At 40.9% G+C, this 22,370-nt stretch overlaps 1 protein-coding gene across 1 annotated transcript in view; it reads right to left on the reverse strand.

Annotated features, from left to right (window-relative positions):
* mpped1 (metallophosphoesterase domain containing 1) overlaps window positions 1-22,370 on the reverse strand; it is a 93,060-nt gene that overhangs the window by 12,298 nt on the left and 58,392 nt on the right. The window contains exon 5 of the mRNA XM_003449787.5: window positions 2,062-2,177. Coding sequence (XP_003449835.1) covers window positions 2,062-2,177 — 116 coding nt within the window. The remainder of the gene's footprint in view (window positions 1-2,061; window positions 2,178-22,370) is intronic.

The following is a 22,370-nucleotide window of genomic DNA, read 5'->3' on the forward strand; positions in this document are numbered from 1 at the left end:
CTCCAACGGCTCATAATTCGTTTTCTACCAAAAATAAAGTGTAGTTCAGAAGCCCTGAACTTTTCTATTATTAGTTTATTTCTCTTTTCTTTTTTTTGCTTAAATTCAAATTTAGTTACTGTGTCATTATTCTGTGTATAGATTTATTGTGACTTTAATATTATTGGGTAATAGCTAATATAGTAAATACTTTTTTATCAATAATAACAGAAGGTTTGTAAGTGTGAGTGATCTGAGCTGACCAGAATAATCTGAGTGGGCAGAAAGCTGCTGCTATCTGCCGCTCCACATCTACAAATGTATAACCAATGCAGCACAAACACAAATCCCTTTTTACTTGTGTACAGATGTGAGGCTGCTGCTTTTTGTCTTTATGGTATTGTTTATTAATTTATTCTAAGTGTTGGTGCGCCTCCTGTCTCACTACTACCCAAAATATCCCATTCATGTTTTAAATTTTATTGGATAGCAACACTTCACAAGAGCACTTGCCTTAAGGCATTTTATATAGAAATGTGAATTAGAGAGAAAAAACAGATCAGATGATCCCGATAAGCGGCACTTGGCAATAGTGGAAGGAAGAACTCCCCTTTAACAGGAAGAAACCTCTAACAGCACCAGGCTCAGCCATCAAAACCCAGATCTGTGGAGGCTAAAAGTATGTAGCTTGCCTTCTAGCCTTCTTTCAGTCTGAGGGCGTGGCCTATGAACTGACACGATGACATAGTTTTGTTCTCCATGATTTCAATCGTCAGTTGTGTTTTCCACCTAAATTTCTCATTTCTAATTTTTGTATGTTTTTCTGGTTCCATGCTATCTCTCTCAGCCTGCTCCTCGTGTTTTGTTGGCCTCCCTACTTTATGAAATTTCACACAGCAAAGCTCAGTTTTTCTCCTTCCAACAAGCCGAGATTATGCCGTGTTTGGTTCCTCCTCTCTATTGAACTGAAAGTTAACAATAAATGGAAAAATAAATAAAAGATTAGGTGAGTTTTTGCACCAGTCTCTCCATGCACAGATGTGACGCATTCTGTTCCAAACACATGTGGTGTATTTATCGAACCATCTGTGTGTGCTTTGTCTCAGTGTTCTGAGTGCACCTCTCTCCTCGCTGCATATGTATTTAAGGGAGGGCTGCTCAAATGACGTAGACAGGTTAACTTAGGGTAATTAAAATGTGTTTTCTGCTGGATTTACTCTAGTGTCCATGTCTATGAATCAGGCATAAATTACATTACACAAGCCAGATCAACTGCAATGGGGAATTAAGGATGTACTGTATTAAACGGAACCTTTAATTTACACGTGAAACACAAGCAACAAAAGAAAAAAGTGACAGTGAAGCTACAAGATAACTGAATGCAAACAAGTGTGGATTTGAAGTTTTGACTTGTAGTCACTGAAGATGAATTTAATCTGTATGGTAGACATAAAACAGACATAAACACTCACACTTTGTCTTTATGTCTTCAGTATAAACTTCCTATAAACGTTCACGTAGCTCACTCTTCCTGCCCATGCTGCACTGCTGCAACATGAACAAGTACTCTAACAGGTTTTAAGAAAATATTCTGTTGACTGACAAGACAAAAAGTACAACTAACCCAAAACAAGGTGGCGATGATGGTGGTCTGGGGCTGCATGGACGGCTTTCTGTAATTGGTGGAACTCTGAATTTACACTCCGTGTAAATTCTACCAGGGACATTCTGCAGGAGAATGCCAGGCCATCAGTTCTCAAACCGATGCTCAAGGGCACTTGGGCTATGTAGCAGCTTTTCTCACAGTCACCATTTAATAACTTCATATTGTATTTACCTGTGTTATCCTTGTCTAATAGAAAAATGTATTTGATGATCTGAGACATGTAAATGTGGAAAATATGCAAAAAGAGAGAAAAAAAAGAAATCAAGAAATACTGTATATCTAAATGATTCCACTACCAAATAATTGCAACTAAAGATGTATGTCAGTAACAATGTTTCGAATCGAATATTTATCTGTGTGTGTGTGTGTGTGTGTGTGTGTGTGTGTGTGTGTGTCAGTTGTAATATGTGTCTCACCCAGTGGAGGGCAGTGTGTGACCAGAATGTCTGTGTTGTCTGGGATCTGGTTCCACTTATCCAGCAGAGCTTGACCTCGCGGCAGGTTGAAGCCCCAGCCGTAGTACCAGGGTTGCCTGCATACACACACGAGAGAAAACAGAGACATCATGCTATGTCTTACAGCATCCATCAGGTGTCGCAAAGCTTCTAGTTCTACAGTTTTACAATAACAACACTGAACACTGGAGTTGAGCATTGCACTAAACACAGGACCTTTCTTTTTATTATTGGGTGTAAATCAGAACTCAGTCAGTCTAAATTCTACATAATAAAATGGATGAGTTCGATTCCTGGCTGCTCCAGTCTACATGCCAAATATCCTTGGGGAAGATATCCATCGGAGTGTGAGTGTGTGTGAATGGTAGATAGAAAAAGCGTAGCAAAAAGTGGTTACTTGAATGAGGTTGTGTGAAGTGCTTTGAGTGCTCAAATGGAGTAGAAAAGTGCTATATAAGAACAAGTCCATTCACCATTACCCTGACCTCAATAATCCTGCTGGCTGATCGTTTGTTGTAGAATTCATTCTCACAGTTTAATTTAAAGGACCCAGGAAATAACGCGGAGCTGCTGTCCCCGTCCCAGTACATAAGCACCTCACAGCACTGCATTTCCTTTGTTTCACCTGTCTGTATGACCACTGTATTTTATTTATGCGTGTTTTGTATCTGTCACTTCTCAGTGTACGCAAATCACAAATGAAGTACTAATCATGGTGAAACACCCTGAGTTATATGAGCAGAGCTCATTTCTATCATTTAATATCTGCTTTATAGTCAGAGATGAACACTGAAAGTTAATAAAGAAGAAAACACGTCAAAGCAAGATTTAAAAAACGAGTGCAAAAGAAAACACATAGAAACACAAACTGTTTCTGCATCGTGGATAAAGAGCATGTTGAACAACTAAGTGCTAGAAATAAGAGTGAGTTATATTGCAAAACAACATATACAGTAAACTTGTGAAATTCGTAATGTGCATTTTTTGTTGGTAAAGGTTGTGTTGAAGCTTCTTCATGATGATGAAGTTTTTCTGATCTATGTAACTTTTTGGCACTGGTTGTACATTTGTGGCCTGACCTCTGTAAGCTGTCTGTAACTTTAAGAACATCTCACAGAAATGTATGGAGATCATCAAAGGTGACACACGATGCTGACCCATTATTCCCTAACAATGTTTAATGATGCTCTGACATGTGTAACCTTGTAATAGTGATGCCCGACCATGCTTGCTTTCAGTCACTAAACATGTGGTTTGACCTTTGGGACATGAAACAGTAATAGGATGTAGAGCAAGGGGATAAATCAAATGGTTTTGAGGGAGATGGGTGAGTAGAAAGCTATATTAAACATCTCCTTGCGCACAATCAAGCCTGGAACGCACCAGGACGAGAAGACAAGGGAAAAAAGAAGAGGAAAGCCTTGATGGCTGGGGCTCGTGTCCCTTTACTTTGATAGCGGACGCCTTGGCCGTGAGTGATGCAGAAGAAATTAACATGTCACTTACAATCTGTACTCCGATCCATCTTCCTCCACAACACGCTGCACGCCTGTGTACATGTGTGCAACCGCAGGCGACAACGTCCTCGGCTGCTGCCATGCAACCAACTTTTTATAAATTGCTGAGTGCAGTCACTCAAAACACCAACTTTATCGCTGCGGCCACTGCCGACACGTCTGTGCTCAGTGAAACATCAGATGAGGATTTCTCGGAATAATTTCCGGTGTGTGCCGATGTGTGTGGGCGGGTGTCTTACATGGTTAGGAACTTCAAAGACAGAAAGACAGGACTGAAGATAGGAAGAAATATCTGTCACAATGAACGTTTTCCACCTTTCCCTCTAATTAATAAAGCTAAAAATGGCAACTTGGAGGTCAACAATGCGGGGACGGCTGGTCAAGCAGATGCGACAGTGCATCATCAAATCACCTCCTGTTTCAGCTTGAGTGCCTGCGATTAAAATTCCATTACTTCTTGAACATCAGAGACTAAACATTTCTGACGAATGATCCAACACTGCCCATGAACACAAGCTCAATAATTTACATGGTGAATATTAAAACACTTGGACTGGCCTTAGCATATTAATAAGGCCTGTGGAATCTAATATTCATGTTGATCTTAACATAGATGTCTCAATTAAAACAGATGAGCTCAGCTATACGATTGATGCTGCCGATTCTCTCTGTGAGGGATGAAGAGAGAGTAAAGGAGAAGACGAAAGACACCCCTTGTGTTAATGACCAGCATGTGGTGATTCAGCTTAACAGCGATAGATAAGCAAAGAGAAAAATTCATGAGGACACTGATAACAAGTGGTGAGATGCTTGGCTCGACATATAAATGCTCAAACCAACCATTTTGCTTGTTTTATTAAAATAAAGTACATTTTATGATGTTTGCAGTCTGTAGTGAGAGTAGGAAGCTGAAGAGAGCCACGAGAGGTGGAGGTATGCACTGGAGAGAAGACGGCTGAAAGTCAGTGGAAGCCAGACAGAGTAAATGTGTGTGGATGAGAAGGAAACAGATGGAACAGTGAACGAGTTTCAGGACCTGATGTCAACCATCCACCTGCTCACTTGATTCAAAGACAAAGAATAAGACGGCATTATTGCTCGGAAGGTTATGTTTTATTTCATTGTTACACCTAGATCTGCTGTTTCTGTCTCTGTAATGGAGTGAAAGCTTAAGTTTAGATGCATCATTAGTTTTTCTTCCATTTTGCCACTATAGTTAAGGATAAATGCTGTTTGAGCATCACATTTTAATGCACTGGGCACAGATTTTAGTGCAGGGCATCATGTGAGACCATAGCCAAGTGTACCCTACTAGTGTTGTTGCACTAGGGCACCAACACTGTGCCTTACTGCTGAATGCAGCATCTTCCAAAAGGTGTAACTTTTACTTTAAAAGTCTACATTCTCCATTTTTGCAGGACACTTGTCACAGTTTCACTGGTGCTTGGTGCACTGGTGGTAGTTGGTCAGTGTTTGCAGAAAAAATGCTTCATCCAAATAAATAAGGGCAACTCTAGAATTCTGTTAGCAAGGAGACGTTTGTTGCAGCACACTAAAGTGCACTATGCAACAGTGAAATACATGGAGGTTAAATGGTGTTGCTAGCATTTTAGCAATCGATGTCAAGGCAACTGCCTGTGACCTGCAGCAACCACTCGCAGCTTATTGGAGAATATTCACTTTTCCCTCGGTGGGCCTGCCTGAAACCCAGCAGGTCTTTAGACTTCTGTGACTGCCCTGATGAAGATGAAGGAAAAGTCTCCTCTGGGTGACAGCCATGTGATTATGCCATCAACTGTTGTAACTTGATGTGGAATTTAGTCAGTTGTATACTTATTTGTTTTTAACTGTAAGGAAAAAGAATTAATGCTGAAACTGAGTCTATGCTTTGCAATATGGTTCGAAAAATATATCATTTCTAGTTTTCTGTATCTTTGGGCTCATTTGACGTTTTAAAGAAAGCAAAAGGAACTGATGATTGATCACTGAGCACCTGTCAGAACTTCTGGAAACATAGTTTGGTGGAATAAAAACTTATAACAAGATTTTCAAAAGGCTGCAAAATTTCCAAAGGAAAAAAAAAATCATTATCTCAAATTCATCATAAAGTCCCTAAAACACTGATGGTCTAGTCTATCATTTTGTCAACGAAGGATTATAGTATCTTTGCTAAAGCACTGAGGCTTGTTTTAATTTGCTACCATCAATCATTCTGTATGGGAAGGTGTCAGTCTCTTTAAAACAGTTATATCTCATTTTACCAGTAAACCTCCTCATAGTGTCCACGGTGCCAGGAAAACGTGTCCGTGCCGATTGTAGGCGTCACAGTTACTAAAAAGAGATTATCTCCCGCGAGGAATTGACCGTATCTTCTTTCTAGGAGAGAACCACTCCTGTGTTTGCTGAGCAAACCCGGGAATAACTAAATGTAATTCCACTGATAATATCCCTGCTCTACAATGATGTTTTTTATCAGGTAAGAGATTACAGTGATACAGGTGATTTGTGTTAAGTTACAGGAGTAGAATCAGCGTGCGGGCGAAGGGGGAGCGTATTAAAGATTCTGTTAACGTGCTGGGCTGCTGTTTGTTATGGCTTTTACAAAGAGAAAAAAGAGGAGAAAACAGATGTTTGTGCTACAGAACTCAGTCCCCAGGCACATCTTCAGGCTGCGCAGGGGAAAAAACACAACAGCCATGAAACCATTACTTTCATTCCTCACACTCACACAAACGTTCAGAGCTACTGGCTTCACCTCTCTTAAGGACAAGAGGAAAAGTCAAACTTGAATGCATTTTTGCAGACCTATTTTCACTTCAGTTTTCATGCATGTGTTTAACACTGTCAGTGTATATATTTGTACATGTCTGTATAACAGAGGGGCCACAGATATCACCCGAGTGAGTCCATGAATCATTGAATGCCTCTTCTACCTCATTCTCTCTCTTCTTCATCTCATCATGTGTCTGTGCCCGTTTCTCCTCCTCTCCTCTTTCTCCTCTTGACATATTACTCCATCTCTCTGTGAATGTGTGTCTCTCTCTCCTCATTTCTCCTCCTCACTCACCTCGTTAGCGAGGGAAACGACCTGCTGCCAGGAGAGCAGCCTGCTCTCTGTGAGGCCATGTTGAGAAGGAATTTTTGAAAAGCAAATCAACAGTGGAGTTATTCTGAGGTCCAGCAGGGAAGAGAGAGAAACAGGGTTTGGAGATGGGTCAGCAGGAAGTAGGACTGTGCATCCAACTTTAATTTAAAACAGAAATCTGGCCATAGGTCAGCGCATTTTTAAGTATCAAACGATGGCCCTTGCCAGGTTGGTTATGATTATTATGATCTGGCCAAAGACGTTTGCATATTTAGATTTTTAACAGTTACAGAGCAACATTAACTTTGGTTTTGTATCACACGCTTGGAGGCTTGCGGGTCTAAAACTGCCCCCTGATACTCCTATACATCCGTACATTTTTCATTCATTGTACATTTTTTTAAGTACTGTGGCAGCTCTGACGCAAAAATCTTTACAGATGTAATGATCGGAAAGCTCACTTGCTTCATTAAAGCCCTCATTGTACTTGTTCCTTTCAACTATCGTACACCAATGTTAGCCAAGCAGTTAGTAACAGACCTATCCTTCTGACATTATGACTGTGGAATATGGAAAGGAACAAATGTTATAACATTGGCTGAATGGAACTGCACAGCTGTGTCCTAACCCTCTATAAATATCAAATTAATATTTCTCAATTAGTGTATCAAAATACTACTACGTAGTAACACTCAGGTGAAAAACAAATCCAGGTGTGAGGGTAGAAAAAAACTGCTAAAAACACTGTTCACTAGTCACAATAGAAGTGTTGAAAAGCAAAAGATGAAAAAGGGGATGTTGAAGTAAGTGCTGTGGTTTTAAAGGATACAAAGAGGAAGTAAGAATTACAGAAGATTAATATAATGAGGTCCATCCTAATGTTTAACACAGGCCCTGTGCTAATCACTACATGCACTGACACAGTGAAAACACCCAACTGTGATCACCTCTGCTAGATTTAATTAACTACTCATGACTTAACAACCCTAATAACAGCCTTGCAGGCTGGTTGGGTTGAGCCGCAGCGGTGTGCACACACACACACACACAGCCAGGTTTCTCCATATTTGTAAATGCATTCATGCCTGTAAAATTATGATTTTATTTCAAACTTCCTCTGCCTGACATCTATCTGTTTGCACGTGCTTGCAATATTCATAAGGAAACCTTGCTGGGGAAGAAGTGAGCAGAGGGGCGCACATGATCCCGTGAGACTTAACAGCTCTCGCAGAGGTTGATTGCAAAGTCTCTACTAAATCATCTGGCAGGTGAGACCACCTGCAGGTAAATTAACACTGGCTGCACGACACAAAGTACTTCTTCCATATGGCATTGATGTAACTCAGTTTTTACACTGCTGGATGCAACAAAAATGTATTAATACAAAATTTTTAAAACGGAATATACAGTTTGATTAGTTAGAAGACACTAAACTAGCTAAGTGAAAAACAGCATACTGGACATGTGTTACGTCGATGTGTTACAGGCTGCACTACTTTGATAATATTCATGCTCATTGTCAGTTCAGCTATTCAACTATTAAAGCTCAGTATACCATGTATACTTTAATATGTGTATACAATAAGATGCCCAATCAGTGTCTTTCTTTTCGCTGTCAAATCTTTGTTGACACTACAACATCTCTTACATTTGACTAGATAGACTGTGGCATTTAAACAATGCTCAGTTGGTACTGAGGGGCTCAGAGTGTGCCAAGATAATGTCCCCCACAGCGTTACACCAGCAGCAGCAGCCTGGACTGCTGGTACTATCCAGGGTGGTTCTGACCTTATCATCTGAATGTTGCAGCAGAAATCAAGACTCAGAAGAACAGGCAATATTTTCCCAAGGCCCTGTTGTCCAAGTTTGGTGACCCTGTGTGAATCCAGTTTCACTAGCACTTTCTATTCTATTATTAAAGGGGTAATAGTAGGGTAACAAGGGGGAAGCAAGAGGGTAATAAGGTGGTAAAGTTACCATTTATGCAATTTGTGCAATTACCAACTAATATCATGGAAGCAACAGTGGTTACAGTTGAATAATATTACGCTGAAATGTACGTAACTGGATAATAAGGGCACCAAAACTGGGGGTAACAATGTGGAACTAGAGCTTGGTAATAAAGTGGTAATAGTAGGGTAACAAGGAAAAAACAAGAACGTAATAATGTGGTAATTTCCAAGTTATTACCACTCAGTTACGTAATAACATATTAAAAACCTATTAAAGCAATCTTAAAAAGTGTATGATTATTACCTGGAAACACCTGTGGTAGGTTCCGTCTAATAAGCATAAATAATAATAATAGTAAGCAGACTGCTGCCTACTTTCTATTTTGTCCCTGGATAAAGTCAAAGAAGGAGCTGGGTGCCAACTGCCAACTTTAGCCACTGTTTGCCTCCTTTTTGTATTGCGTCGTAGATCCATGCTTGCATAAACCAGTGGATTATAACAATACACAACAATACAAACCCATATTATAGCTACTGCTGTAGGACTGCAAGGTAAGTAAAACCTTTATTTATTCCTTCAGTTATATTTAGGACCATGTCTTTTGTAGTTACTAACTTATGTGACATACTGTCACCTTACACCACTAACAGAGTAGCTGACAGTAGGTTAGTAGCTAACGTTAGCTTAGCTAATAATACCTAGAATAGTTCTAAAAACTAAGTTTGCATAAAAGTAAGATAGTCATGAAAAAAGCTGACCATTATTATTGTAAAAGTGGATCGAGAACAAGATGCGGTTACTAATACTTTCAAATAAGACATATATATTTGCCCCAAAATTAAACACTCCAGTTTTCAACAGTTTAGGTCATGTTTGCAGACCATGTGGTCTTCTGCCATGCCATGTTTAAATCCACAAACCTGTTGGGCAACTTATTTTGAACACTCCATTTGGCTCTGCCATGGTGAGGCTACATGTGCTGCAGAGAGTTTTATCTACCAATCGGCTTATTAGATAGTGAAGAAACAGGAATGACCCTGCTTCTGTGTTCAAGAATGAATCCCTTCTCTTACCGTTTGAGCAGTCCCTCAGTGCGCACAACTTTTCACTAAAGTTCAGTACCTTGATGATGAGGGTTCCTGAAAGGGAAAGATTTAAAACCCACCGGGAAGAAGGTGTGATAATGACAAATACAAATACATCATAAGAACAAAACCATAATGGTGATTTTAAAGAATGTTTAGCACAAAGGTCAATTAAGTTCAGTTGAATTTTATCTTTATAGCTCCAGATCGCAACAACAGTGACTTAGAGGCACTTTACACCGTAAGGCAAAGACCCTACAATAATACAGGGAAACCCCAACAATTAGACGACCGCCTACGAGCAAACACTTGGCAACAATGGTTCAGGTAGGGGCAGCCATCTGCCACGACAAAGACACACTATGTAAAAGGGCCAGAAGCTTGCAAAGGAACCTAATACCAGATCGTGCCATACATTTGCCTAACTATGTTTATCCCCTCCAGTGGCACTAATTAAGGGTGCACTCCAGGCACTTTAGTACAATGGACGGTGTCGTGACAACTAGATACTGCACTGCAGGATCGGCAACATTAAGCCAGATTAGAAAAAAAATGTCAGTGAACATGTTACAGATATGGTCAATAATATGCAAAACTGCAGTGTGCCAAATATATTAACTAACTGTATTTATTAGGTTGATAGAAAACATAATCCGGTGGCTTTAATGTTCCCTTCAAAATTGGTGCTTTAGTTAAGCTGTGTGGGAATGCAATTTGTAAGAGAGAGACGGCTGCGTGCCAGCGCGAGTACTGCCATGAAAAAGTTAAACCTATTAGAAACGTCTGTTATGGATTTCATTATTTTTTGACGAGTTTGCCACATCGAACAGCCAACTCAAAAGCTCCGAGTGAGTTATTACATCTACAACGCTGCGGTATTGATCCACACGCAAAATTATTATAAAGTGTGACCGCTAGCATAAGGAATTACAGGTCATTCCAAAATGTCTCGAAACGCTTTACAAACCAATCCAGGAATTGCTGCATACATTTGTAACTGAAGCTTTTAACGATATAGACAAAAGGACGGGGCCACCTTCACATTCACAGCAACCTTTATGACATCCCATTCTAAACTGATGTTCCCTTTGCAGCTGTAACAGCATCCACTCTTCTGGAAAAGTTTTCTACACCTGTAAAATCTTTAACCAATTATCCCAGAGAGCAATTGTTAGGTTAGATACTGATCTTGGTGTTTGATGAGACATCAGTCGGGACTTTGTGCAGGCCAGTTAAGTATTTCTATTCCAACCATCAAACAATGCCTTTATGAAGCTGAAGTAAGATTTCTTCTCACTGGAAATAAGAGGCCCTGAAAAAATAATGATACATCTGTCTTTACACTGTATTAGACATCGAACTGAAATTTAATGAGTCTTAAATTACTAGAATATGATAGAGACAATACTCAAGATAATTCAAAGCAAAGTCAAGAAATCAAAGAAGGCAGCAAAACATAAGAGAAAAATTAGAAAAACATCTCAGTTTTCTTGACTACAGATTCAGTATTGCGTGTTTCGAAAAGCAGAGGCTCCACCAGGCCTGCTTTCCACTCGCCATCCCCTCTCTCCTCCCACACAATGGGATTAGCAGTGCTTGTTTAAGCTAATTTGACTCAGTCAGTTTTAACTCAACAGACATGGCGACACTCGTGGACATAAACAGGCATGTGGCGCAGAGGCAAAATCTGCACATGTGCTTCAGTGTTCACATAGCCTGTGGTGGTACACGCCAAGCATGCAAGAGTTTGACTTGCTCGGCCCACTCAGCCCAGCGGGACGCCGAGTGAGAACGACACAGAGGGGGAACAAGTTGTTTTATATGGCGCAAAGAGACAGTTCTTCACGTTAATTATTTATCTTGACTCAAAACCACTGTGGACGCACGCTATTCGATTCCCCCATTCGTGGACAGACTTTGATGTTTAATCACGAGCAAGCACACACGCAAGTCCAACCACCATAGTGGCTTGATCCTCGCAGCAGGAACACAGAGAGGCAGAAACAGGGCAGGAGAACAAGAGCCACTGAATGAGAGGATGGGGGAGAGACAAAAAAGACGATGGTAAAATACACAAATCAGGAGAAAAAAACAGGAATCATTAGTTAATAGATGAGGGCATGATGAAAGAGATAGGGAACGTGGGGAAGGAACAGAGGAAGAGAAGCAGAGAGGGAGGAATACAGCGCTAGAAGGCAGAGCATATCTGACTCTGACAATAAGGAGGATTAGAGATGTGACAGAGACTCGCCTGCAGCACCCTTCTCACTGTCAGAGTGTGTGTGGTGGTGTACTAACACCACCTTACTCCATCCAACACACACACACACACACACACACACACACACACATACAGTGGACCATATAATGGTTCATTTAATAGCTGTTATTATAATCTGACAATATTCATTGTCCCAATAAGTACACATATGTTTTCATTGTTCTTAAACTAATAAAAAAGCATTTTTTACATTATTAGTTCCTTATGGAGAATGTTAACTTAGAATAGAACAAAATAGCCCTTTATTGTCATTGTACATGTACAACTAAATTATCTAAATGATTTGTACACGTACAACTTTGTCATAAAGAAAATAATTTTATTTATCTCTCCTCTATCATTACCTCAGCCAAACGACTCTGGCAAACGTCATGTAATATGGCTGATAACTTTCAGATCAATATATTCAATCCTGGAAATGGCCTTAAATGAAAAACAATACCTTAAAGTTCAACAGAATAAAATTTAATTCCATTTAATTCAGTTTTTGATTGTATTATTATAAAGTGCCACACAGTCACGTCAAGGTGCTTTACATTGTTATGCAAAGAGCCTGCACTGAGAAAACAGGGAGAACCAGTATGAGCAACTTTGGTCCAGTGGAAGAATTCCCTTTGACCTCCAAAGATCCGAACTCTTCCACGACATGCATTTTTAATTTCTCTTTGATATTTGGGCTGATTGGGACCCGATGAATGTAAAAACAAAGAATTACCAGATTTGGTTTTTTTTTACCTGATTTCTGTTTCTAAGAAAACGAGAGCCACATATGAGGATATTCGTTTAAAACTTCCATAGAACAGTAGCAGTATAATGTCCTTGTAGGTGGATATCAGGCCCATATAGAGCAAAATTGAATATTTTGGTCTAAATAACCCAAAATGTGATGTCCACATATGTGGATGCCAAGTATTAAACACGTCACCAATTTTCCAAGTAAATATATTTGTAAATGAGCTATTGACATGAAATCATCGTCATCAGATGTTGGTAACAACCATCCAATCCAGACAAAGAAATCAAACCAGAGATGCTCATAAGCAGGTAACACGTGAAGAAAAGAAAGTCATGACAGCAGCTAAAATCTATCAGTGATTAGAAAGCACTCCTGCTACTTAGTGCAAATTAATATCAGCTGGTTCATCTCATGGCCCATAAATGTTGTGTCATTACCAAGGTGTCACACAAGAAACACGTCACCATGGGTACAACCAGCGAGCTCTCTCACAACCTCATTGTTACAAAACATACTGACGCCATTGGTTACAAAAGAATTTAATAAATACTGGAGGTTCCAGTGAGCTCTGGTGGGGCCACAATCATCATGGTGTGGGTCTGTTTTTCAGCATACAGCACTGGCACGCTTCATGTAATCGAAGGAACGATGAACGGAAAAATGTACCGAGACATTCTTAATAAAAATCTGCTGCTATCTACCAGGATGATTACGATGAAACACTAATCCTAAACACACAGCCAAGGACTGGATAGGTTGTTACCAACATGTGGTGAATGATATGATATTACATATCCTATTATAATTATCTTACCTGCTGCAATAAATGGTCTTGAGCCATACTCCTCTATTCTTTCCAAAGGTCTTTTAAAGTTTTTCTTTGGACACTGGCTGCTTTTCCACTCATGTCTAGTCCATTTTCCAAGGAATACTTTTGTTTCCGTTTGTTCGTTGAGACATTTGAAACTCGACTCAGTGTTGTGTCTACACATAGCAGAAAACCTAGAATAGAACCCATTTTAACTTGTATCTTTACTATCAGCCTGTTCCAAAAGCACTTCATTTGTTCCCATTTCTTCAGCTGAATCTCTGAAAAATGCCAAAGATAACACAGTGTGCCAGGCACAAAACTGTATTTTTGCACCAACAAGGTGATTCTTAAAGTGCTATTAGCTGAGAACTTGGCACATATTGACATGGTGCACAGTTTGTTCTTTAAAAATTTGAGGAAATTAGTTGAATAGAGAACCAAAAAAGAAGTGGCAGGCCCAAATATTGAACCGTAACCGAAAGTCATCTCCTTAAGACGCAGGAAATAATCCAGCTCAGGCCTAATATTCGACCTGAGAAACAAATCCCCTCAGTCGAACCATCATGTGTTTGCTGAAGAACGGTCGGAAATAGTTTGAATGCAAAAAGTGGCTCTAAATAAGCCGTTTTAAAAGAAAGGAAACACAAAGAAAAAGGCCGAGGTGTGAGAATTGGAGCAAACGTTAATGACGACATGTCTTATGGAGTGAGGGGGCTGGTATAAATGCGATGACCATAAACAAGCTTCATGCATGTAAACGAATGGATTTCATTCTCATAGCAAATTGTGACTGCAGTTAAAATTTGTGGGAGATCTCAAATTATTTGTAGCGACTTTTCAGATCCAACCTTTTCTTCAAGTTATTTGACGTGGATGGGAAAAAAAATCTCGGTACAAACTTTCTCAGCTTGTCAGTTCAAAAAGCCTTATATTTACATTTTGATATTTGATCCATAATCTTGACAAGTTGGCTCTCACTCACTTTGATTTTGTCTTTTAAAATGAGTTTGATTACCCTGGAGGTTCAGGTACAGCCGGTTTAAAGAAGATTGGATTTTTTAGCTGCACTGTTCCTTTAATCTGCCCTTTTTGTGGCCTCACTTTCACCTGTGTGGCGGTGAGTGTGTCTTCACCGTAAACCTCTCTGCAGAGAGACAGATTGGAGACATGTTGGCCCTCAACATGACTTATGTAACTCACAGCAGGTCACAGAACACACACACACACACACACACACACACACACACACACACACACACATATATATTATCACTCTTAGCTCTTTGTGTGTGGGGAAGGGAGGGGGGATAATTTTATTATCACCTATCTCGGTGTTTAAGACCGATCTGTGTGATGGTGTAATTGCAGGTGAGCAGTGAGTGCAGCAGGGGTCTCTGCAGAAAGCAGCAGAAGGATAAGAAGACTGCCAGCGTGCTGATCTGCACACAGTGTTATACCAGACACAGTCATCTTTCCAGTGATACACTAGCAACACACACACTCTCAGCAGTGGGCCCAGTTGGGTTTGGTTTGCTTGTGTGTGTCCAAGCATCCTGTGAATCCTGGACAAGGACACTGTGGCATCACAGAGCCCATCTGTGGGACAGAGAGTGGGGACATCTGTCCATTTGACACACACAAATGGTGTGTGTGTGTTTGTGCACGTGCTCTGTGTGTGTGCTCTGCACTTGTGTGTTGCTCACAGCTGTGTTCACTCACAGCTTTCACACCCATCAGCACCATTACACAGAAATACTATGATGATGCACACATTCCCAGTGAGTGTGACATGCCAACTACTATCTCACGGTTTATGGGATGAACTGCAACTGCACATATGTGTGTGTGAGTGGAATACAGTTGTTATCTGTAGTGCATAGAAAGTATTTTTCAATTACACAAACATGCACACACATATATTGAGGGCTCAACCAAAGACTATTCATTTATCCATTGATCCTTTGATTAACTTGAGCACCATATATGTAAAGTGAGTATAGCAAACCAGCGGCTATTTGGGGAGAAGCAGGCCACGTGTTTAAAAAAAGTCTAAAAAAGCTGTTCAGGTGGAAATCAGTAATGGAAGACAAGGATGAAAGTGGAGAGTAGGGTTACAATTTTTGTAACAGTCAATATAATCGATAGACTCTACATTATTTTACTATGAAGTAGCATGATGACAAAAGGTAAGTAACAAAAAAAGAAAAAACAACATCAGGAAGGATGGATCAAACAAAGCAGGAATCCAAAAAGCAGGCTATAAGAAGCAAGAACAGGTAAGAGGAAAACTGACTTTAGATTTCAAAGTTAGCCTGTATAACTAAATGACTTCAGAGCAACATCTGTGAAATACTTTTCAGACAGCATTCCAGTATGGGGACTGTTATTGATATTGTAAGGACTGCTGATAGATGCATCATTCTTGTAGTGCAGTGTTTGATACAGGAGACCATACAACTCTGAGTCTATAGCGCTGGGTTCAAATACATCAGGGAAAGCTGGTTTATGTCATTTTTGACCAGTCGGAAAGTTTTGGTTTCTATTCATGAGCACAGCCTTCCTTACTCTAACTTATGGATCCATCGGGTGTCTACACTAGGACTTACATCTGGGCCACAGAGAAATGGAATTTCTTTCCACTGCTGTGCTGATGAGACACATCTCTGTCTCACAGTAAAATCAATCGACTCAACAAACCTCTCTAATGTTAAAACCAATATCAAGAGAAATCACTGGGCCAAGATGCAGCCAAGTCCTCCCTTAGTCCTTAATCCATCCCCGTGAAATCAGTTGTGGCAAACCTACGTGTGATATTTGATATTAGTAGTCACCCAGTCCTGCTGCTAATATCTGAGGAATATTGCAAAGATATGACCAACACTTTTGATGCTTTTATTTCTGGTTGGTTAGATTATTGTAATGGTGTCTTATCAAGTATCAGTAAGAAATCATTTAGTGCTGTCAAACGATTAATCACAGAGTTGCTGTGGATTAATTTTGATTAATCACAATTAAATATCATTCATTTTAATTCTATATTAATTGCATTTCATTTTGCATGAGCAAACAGACTCAAGAAAGAAGGGAATATATACGCACATTTATTGAACATATTGAACATTCATGTTAACAAAACTCTGTAAACATTTATCCACATTCATGTGGCCCTGTTACTAAGACAAACTAACTTGTTGTCATTGTCCGAGAGGAGAGCTGACCGCTTCTTATGTTGCCTGCAACTGAGAACAGTCTCTCGCACAGAACAGTGGATGCAGGAGTGGCCAGATATTTGCAAGCCAGCAGTGCCGGCTTATCATGACCTCCTGAATGAGCTGACCACCACTCCAAGGGACAGTCCTGCACACTAATGATCGGCTCTGCTCTGTACAAGTGCATGATTCTGTCAGGCAGAAACAACATCTGATTCTGAGTAAAAGACTCATTTTCTTGGGCGGCCCATAGGGCTCTAGAGTGCGACCAATTTGGTCGCAAATGCGACCAAATTTTTCAGTGGTGCGACTAAAAAAAAAATATTTCGGGTAACAAAAAAAAAATAAAAAATCTCTGCAACTCTCCGTGTGGTCAACAACAGACACACATTATGCCCCTATCGTGGACTAAACCAATCAGAGATAGTCAGGGGCGGGACCTCTCTGATTGGCCGTGGTCCAGTTGAAAGTGACACGGTGCCATCAATCTTTGAATGCTGAAAAAACAGCAGTGTATCCAGAAAACACATTATATGCTGCAATAAATGCACTGCCCAAGTGTCCCCTCTCCCCACTGCCTTTCAGCAGCAGGCAGCAGCAAACAGGTCGTCAGAGGAGCCGAGATGATGATTAAGTTTAACATTTTCTACAATATTGACAAAGCAATTTAAGCACGAGTTTGTTAGTTAATAATTTAGAAATGAATATTGTCTGTATGGACTTCCCCCCAAAGAAAGTGCACATGTAAAACTGCGGTGTTAAGCGATGCGGTTGAAAAATTTGAGTGCGCCTAACTTTTGTGCCGGTACGCCTAAATTTTTAAAGTTAGGCGCACCGGTGCGCCCATGGCAAAAAGTTAGTCTAGAGCCCTGGGCCCATCTTCACAAATCTGTTGAGGTGGAGACTGATCATGCAGCAGTCTTCCAAGTGTGGTCTACACTCTCTCTGTGTCACTCTTGGGGAGGCACTTCGAGTCCTTGAAACGAGGCACCAAAGCTATGTAAAACGCGTGTTCAATGATATTAATAGGTCTGCAGTTTGTTGCAATCCACTTGGTAATTGTGTCAGTCAGTTTGTCCGAGGTAGACTTACGGAGTCCCCGATGCTGCGTGACAGTGGTTTGTTGCGATGCTAGCAGCATCCCCGAATAACCTATGCTTCATATTTTGTGAGTTGCGCACAAAAGTTTGCGCATTTGTGAAGCTAACTCTTCTTGGACAAACTGCCTGAAATGCGTTGACAGAGACATTTCAGGGATTTTGAGTCATTCTGCGCTGCAGATGGATTAATTGTGTTAAAAATTTTAATCAGATTAATCATGATGATGGATTTGGACAGACCTAAAATCAATACATAGACTTTAAAGTGGTTAAAATATAGCATCAAAACTTTGTATAAAAACCAAGAAAAGTGAACATACACAGACCAGTCTTAATGACTGCATTGGCTGCCTATTAGAAAAACAGAACTTTGCCTGTTACTTTTAAAGGCCTTCATGGCCTGTCTCCAGAACACAAACTGGAACTGTTGTCCTCATTTAAATGACTGATCTTTCTTGGAAATTTTTATCTTATACATTTTATCATGGCCTTTATGTCTTTGACATTCTGAGCTTATCTCAGTTTTATTCTTTAAAGCTTCATTTTTTTATGGTAATTTCAATGCATTTTACACTACAGAGCCACATTACATATCTTATTTTTACTTTTAATTTTTGAGGTTGCACTTACATCATGTACGGCCTATTTTTAAATTGATGCGATGTGGAAATGCATGCACATCTACAGCAAAAGTGGGGCAGGAGCTGTGCCAAAAACCATATCAACACATGAAAAAATCAACAATTCTGTCTGATGACAGCATGATGAAGAGCAGCTATGCTTGAAACGCTCCACACCACCAATATGCAATAAACAGGTAAAATTGGAGTTCTGCAGAGTGCAAGCTGTTGATTTTTCCATCTATTTTAATTGATATGCAAATTGTTTTATAATATATTCCTGCACTTTTTTTTAAGGTCCATTGTTTGTTTATTGTGTGTTTGGGAAGCACTTTTGTAATGCTGGTTTTGAGAAGTGCTGTACAGCTATTTGTGCTGTTTTTGGGCTGTATTGTTTTAACATCACTTTCATTCAAGTGTTTCTAAATACATTTTTTCAAAGGCACTCTCTGTGTCATCAGAAATCCGCATCAGTGTAGGATAGCTGTCTTTCTAATGTTTAAACGTAGCTTCAGTAGCTCTTCACCTTCTCTTATGCCAGACGTTTGCATTTGATTGTATATCTGTCTTTTAAATTTCCTGGTTAAGTTTATTACTTCATACAAAGACAAATCCAGAAAATTTAAAGCTGCAAAGTGCAGGGACAGCTGTGACTGGCACGTGTGCTCAGGCACTGATTTAGGGAGTGCTTTATTTGCTTTTGCTTTGCATTCTATCTAATATTGCCGATCATGCTCATTTAATTGTGGAATGCTAAAATGATGTTTGAGATTAAAATTTGTTTAATTGTTCAGTCCTGCAAGAAAGGATATTAATTAGACAGGAGCCAAAACATTGCAAATACTCAAAAGAAAGCCAACAACATGATATTACCCTGGTAAAGATGAATCTGCCGAGCAGCCCCCATTAATACTTCTTTTTAGATAGTTTATCACATCTGGACTATGGAAACTGGCCTGTTGACGTTGCACACTATTTTTCATTTTTTCTGTTTTTATATATTGACAGAAGACTTTCCACAACAAAGTCTGATTCTGAATGATATAAACTCACCAACGACGTGTATAATGGGCAAATGAACTGAATCATTTCTTCAACAGATTTGATTCAGCCATGAGGCAGTCTCCAACATCGGCTGCAGACTCACCCACCCCCACTGCTGCTGTTCCACCTCTGACACCTCAGACACTTCACACCTCCTCTATTCACCCTGCTCACTCCTCCCCACCCCCAACAACAGCATCCAATACACACTCAACACAAGGCTCCAGCCTGTCTCTCTCAACCACCCAGGTTCGGAGGGAACTGAGGAGGATTAAAGCCAAGAAGGCAGCGGGTCCAGATGGCATCAGCTCGAGGGTCGTCAGGTCCTGCGCGGACCAACTGTGTGGTGTGATGGAGCACCTCTTCAACCTGAGCCTGAGGCTGGGAAGAGTCCCACAGCTCTGGAAAACTTCCTGTGTTGTTCCAGTGCCAAAGACTTCACGCCCCAAGGACCTCAACAGCTACAGGCCGGTGGCTCTGACGTCCCACCTGATGAAGACCCTGGAGCGGCTGGTCCTGGCTCAGCTTCGGCGCCTTGTGAGCTCATCACTGGACCCACTTCAGTTTGCCTACCAGCCTGGCATTGGAGCGGATGATGCCATCATTCACCTCCTACATCGTTCCCTTGCTCACCTGGAGACCGCTGGGAGCACTGTGAGAATCATGTTCTTTGATTTCTCCAGTGCCTTCAACACCATTCTTCCCTCGGTTCTGAAGGACAAGCTGGAGAACTCTGGAGTGGACCATCACCTCACTACCTGGATTTTGGACTACCTCACCGACCGACCACAGTATGTGAGGACTCAGGGCTGTGTGTCGGACAGGGTCGTCTGCAGTACGGGGGCCCCACAGGGAACGGTTCTGGCTCCGTTCCTCTTCACCATCTACACTGCAGACTTCTCCCACAACTCCACCCAGTGCTTCCTGCAGAAGTTCTCTGATGACTCTGCAATAGTCGGCCTCATCACTGATGGGGACGACAAGGAGTACAGAGGACTGACTCAAGACTTTGTGGACTGGTGCCAGCTGAACTACCTCCAGATCAACGCCAGTAAAACCAAGGAGCTGGTGGTAGACTTCCGCAGGCACAAGCATCCTCCACTGCAACCACTGAACATCCAAGGTATGGACATCGAGGCTGTGGACAGCTACAGGTACCTTGGTGTTCATCTGAACAACAAACTGGACTGGACTCATAACTCAGACGCCCTCTACAGGAAAGGGCAGAGCAGGCTGTACCTGCTTCGGAGACTCAGGTCGTTTGGAGTGGAGGGCCCACTCCTGAAGACCTTCTATGACTCTGTGGTGGCCTCAGCCATCTTTTATGGTGTGGTCTGCTGGGGCAGCAGCATCTCTGCTGGGGACAGGAAGAGACTGAACAGGCTGATCCGAAGGGCCAGCTCTGTTCTAGGATGCCCTCTGGACCCAGTGGAGGTGGTGAGTGACAGGAGAATGGTGGCTAAGCTGTCATCCCTGTTGGACAACATCTCCCACCCCATGCAGGAGACTGTGACAGCACTGAGCAGCTCCTTCAGTGGGAGACTGCGGCACCCACGGTGTGGGACGGAGAGATTTCGCAGGTCTTTCCTCCCCACTGCTGTCAGACTCTACAATAAAGACTTTTGCAGCTGATCAAACACACAAACCCACACTTGTGCAATAAGACTGCTATACGTGCAATTCTTCTTCTGACGAAGTTGTGTTTTTGTATTTTCCTACTCAGTTGTATATAGTATTTGTATTTCTATTTTATTCTATTGTATATATTATTCTATTCTATTTTATTCTATTGTATATAGTATTTTATTTTATTTTATTGTATTTTATTGCATTCCAGTGTTTTCTAATTTCTGCTACATAACTTTGCACTTTTGCTGTAACAAAACAAATTTCCCACCTGTGGGACTAATAAAGGCCATCTTATCTTATCTTAACTCGTTATCGTTGTGATATCGTTGTGCATCACGCTTAGTAGGACGTTCCACAGACATCTGTTTGTCATCTCCATAGTGGGACAGATGGAAGGCAAGTTTTATTGCACACATTTCTCCATCTGAATTCATATAAGTAAAATTATATATAGCTGGGTTATCAATAACTCAATAAAATGAGTGTGGATGGATTAAAGAAGATCCAAACTGTTATTCTGATGCTTGAAACAATTATTTTAGTGCAGCAGAGCATCACTCTGACAAAAAAGGAATTTGTAATCCTATCTTGGATGTAACTTTGAATCATATGTGGACGCTCTGGAGGAGCCTTAAACAACCAGACAAAAAAAACAGCAGCAGGGAAGTTGTCCACCAGAGAGGGGAGGGTCACATAAAACAACAGCCCAGATTTCACTCTGTCATCCATTCCCCCAAGTGAGCGCTATTACTGCCTTCCTCCAAAATGTGCATAGCCATCATACCAACTTTCTCTCACAAACAACGTTTGTCCATGCATCTAAACTGTACGTCTATCCATCCATTTATCCCCAAGGCTGTAAAATCTGCTTGTTTGCTGAGATGCCGAAAATTCACACCTCAAGGCCTGCGTCAATTACACACACACAAAACACACACACCTGGCAGGTCTCCGTCTCCCTGATGTTTTACCGTTTTTAATAAAAGCGTCTGCCATCACAGGGAGAGGTAGAAGGCGTGTGTGTGTGTGTGTGTGTGTGTGTGTGTGCCTGTGTGTGTGTCTTAAAGTGTGCAGACTTTGCAGCAGAGGAAGGCTTTTGGGATGAGGAACAATGGATAGTCAGACAAACAGAAAGACGCAGAGCAAGCAGTGAAAGTAGTGATGGAGGAAAAAGTGAAAGGATGCTGCCAGATACGCGAG

This window comes from Oreochromis niloticus, linkage group LG17 (genome assembly GCF_001858045.2).
Source record: "Oreochromis niloticus isolate F11D_XX linkage group LG17, O_niloticus_UMD_NMBU, whole genome shotgun sequence".
Classification (NCBI taxonomy): Eukaryota; Metazoa; Chordata; class Actinopteri; order Cichliformes; family Cichlidae; genus Oreochromis; species Oreochromis niloticus.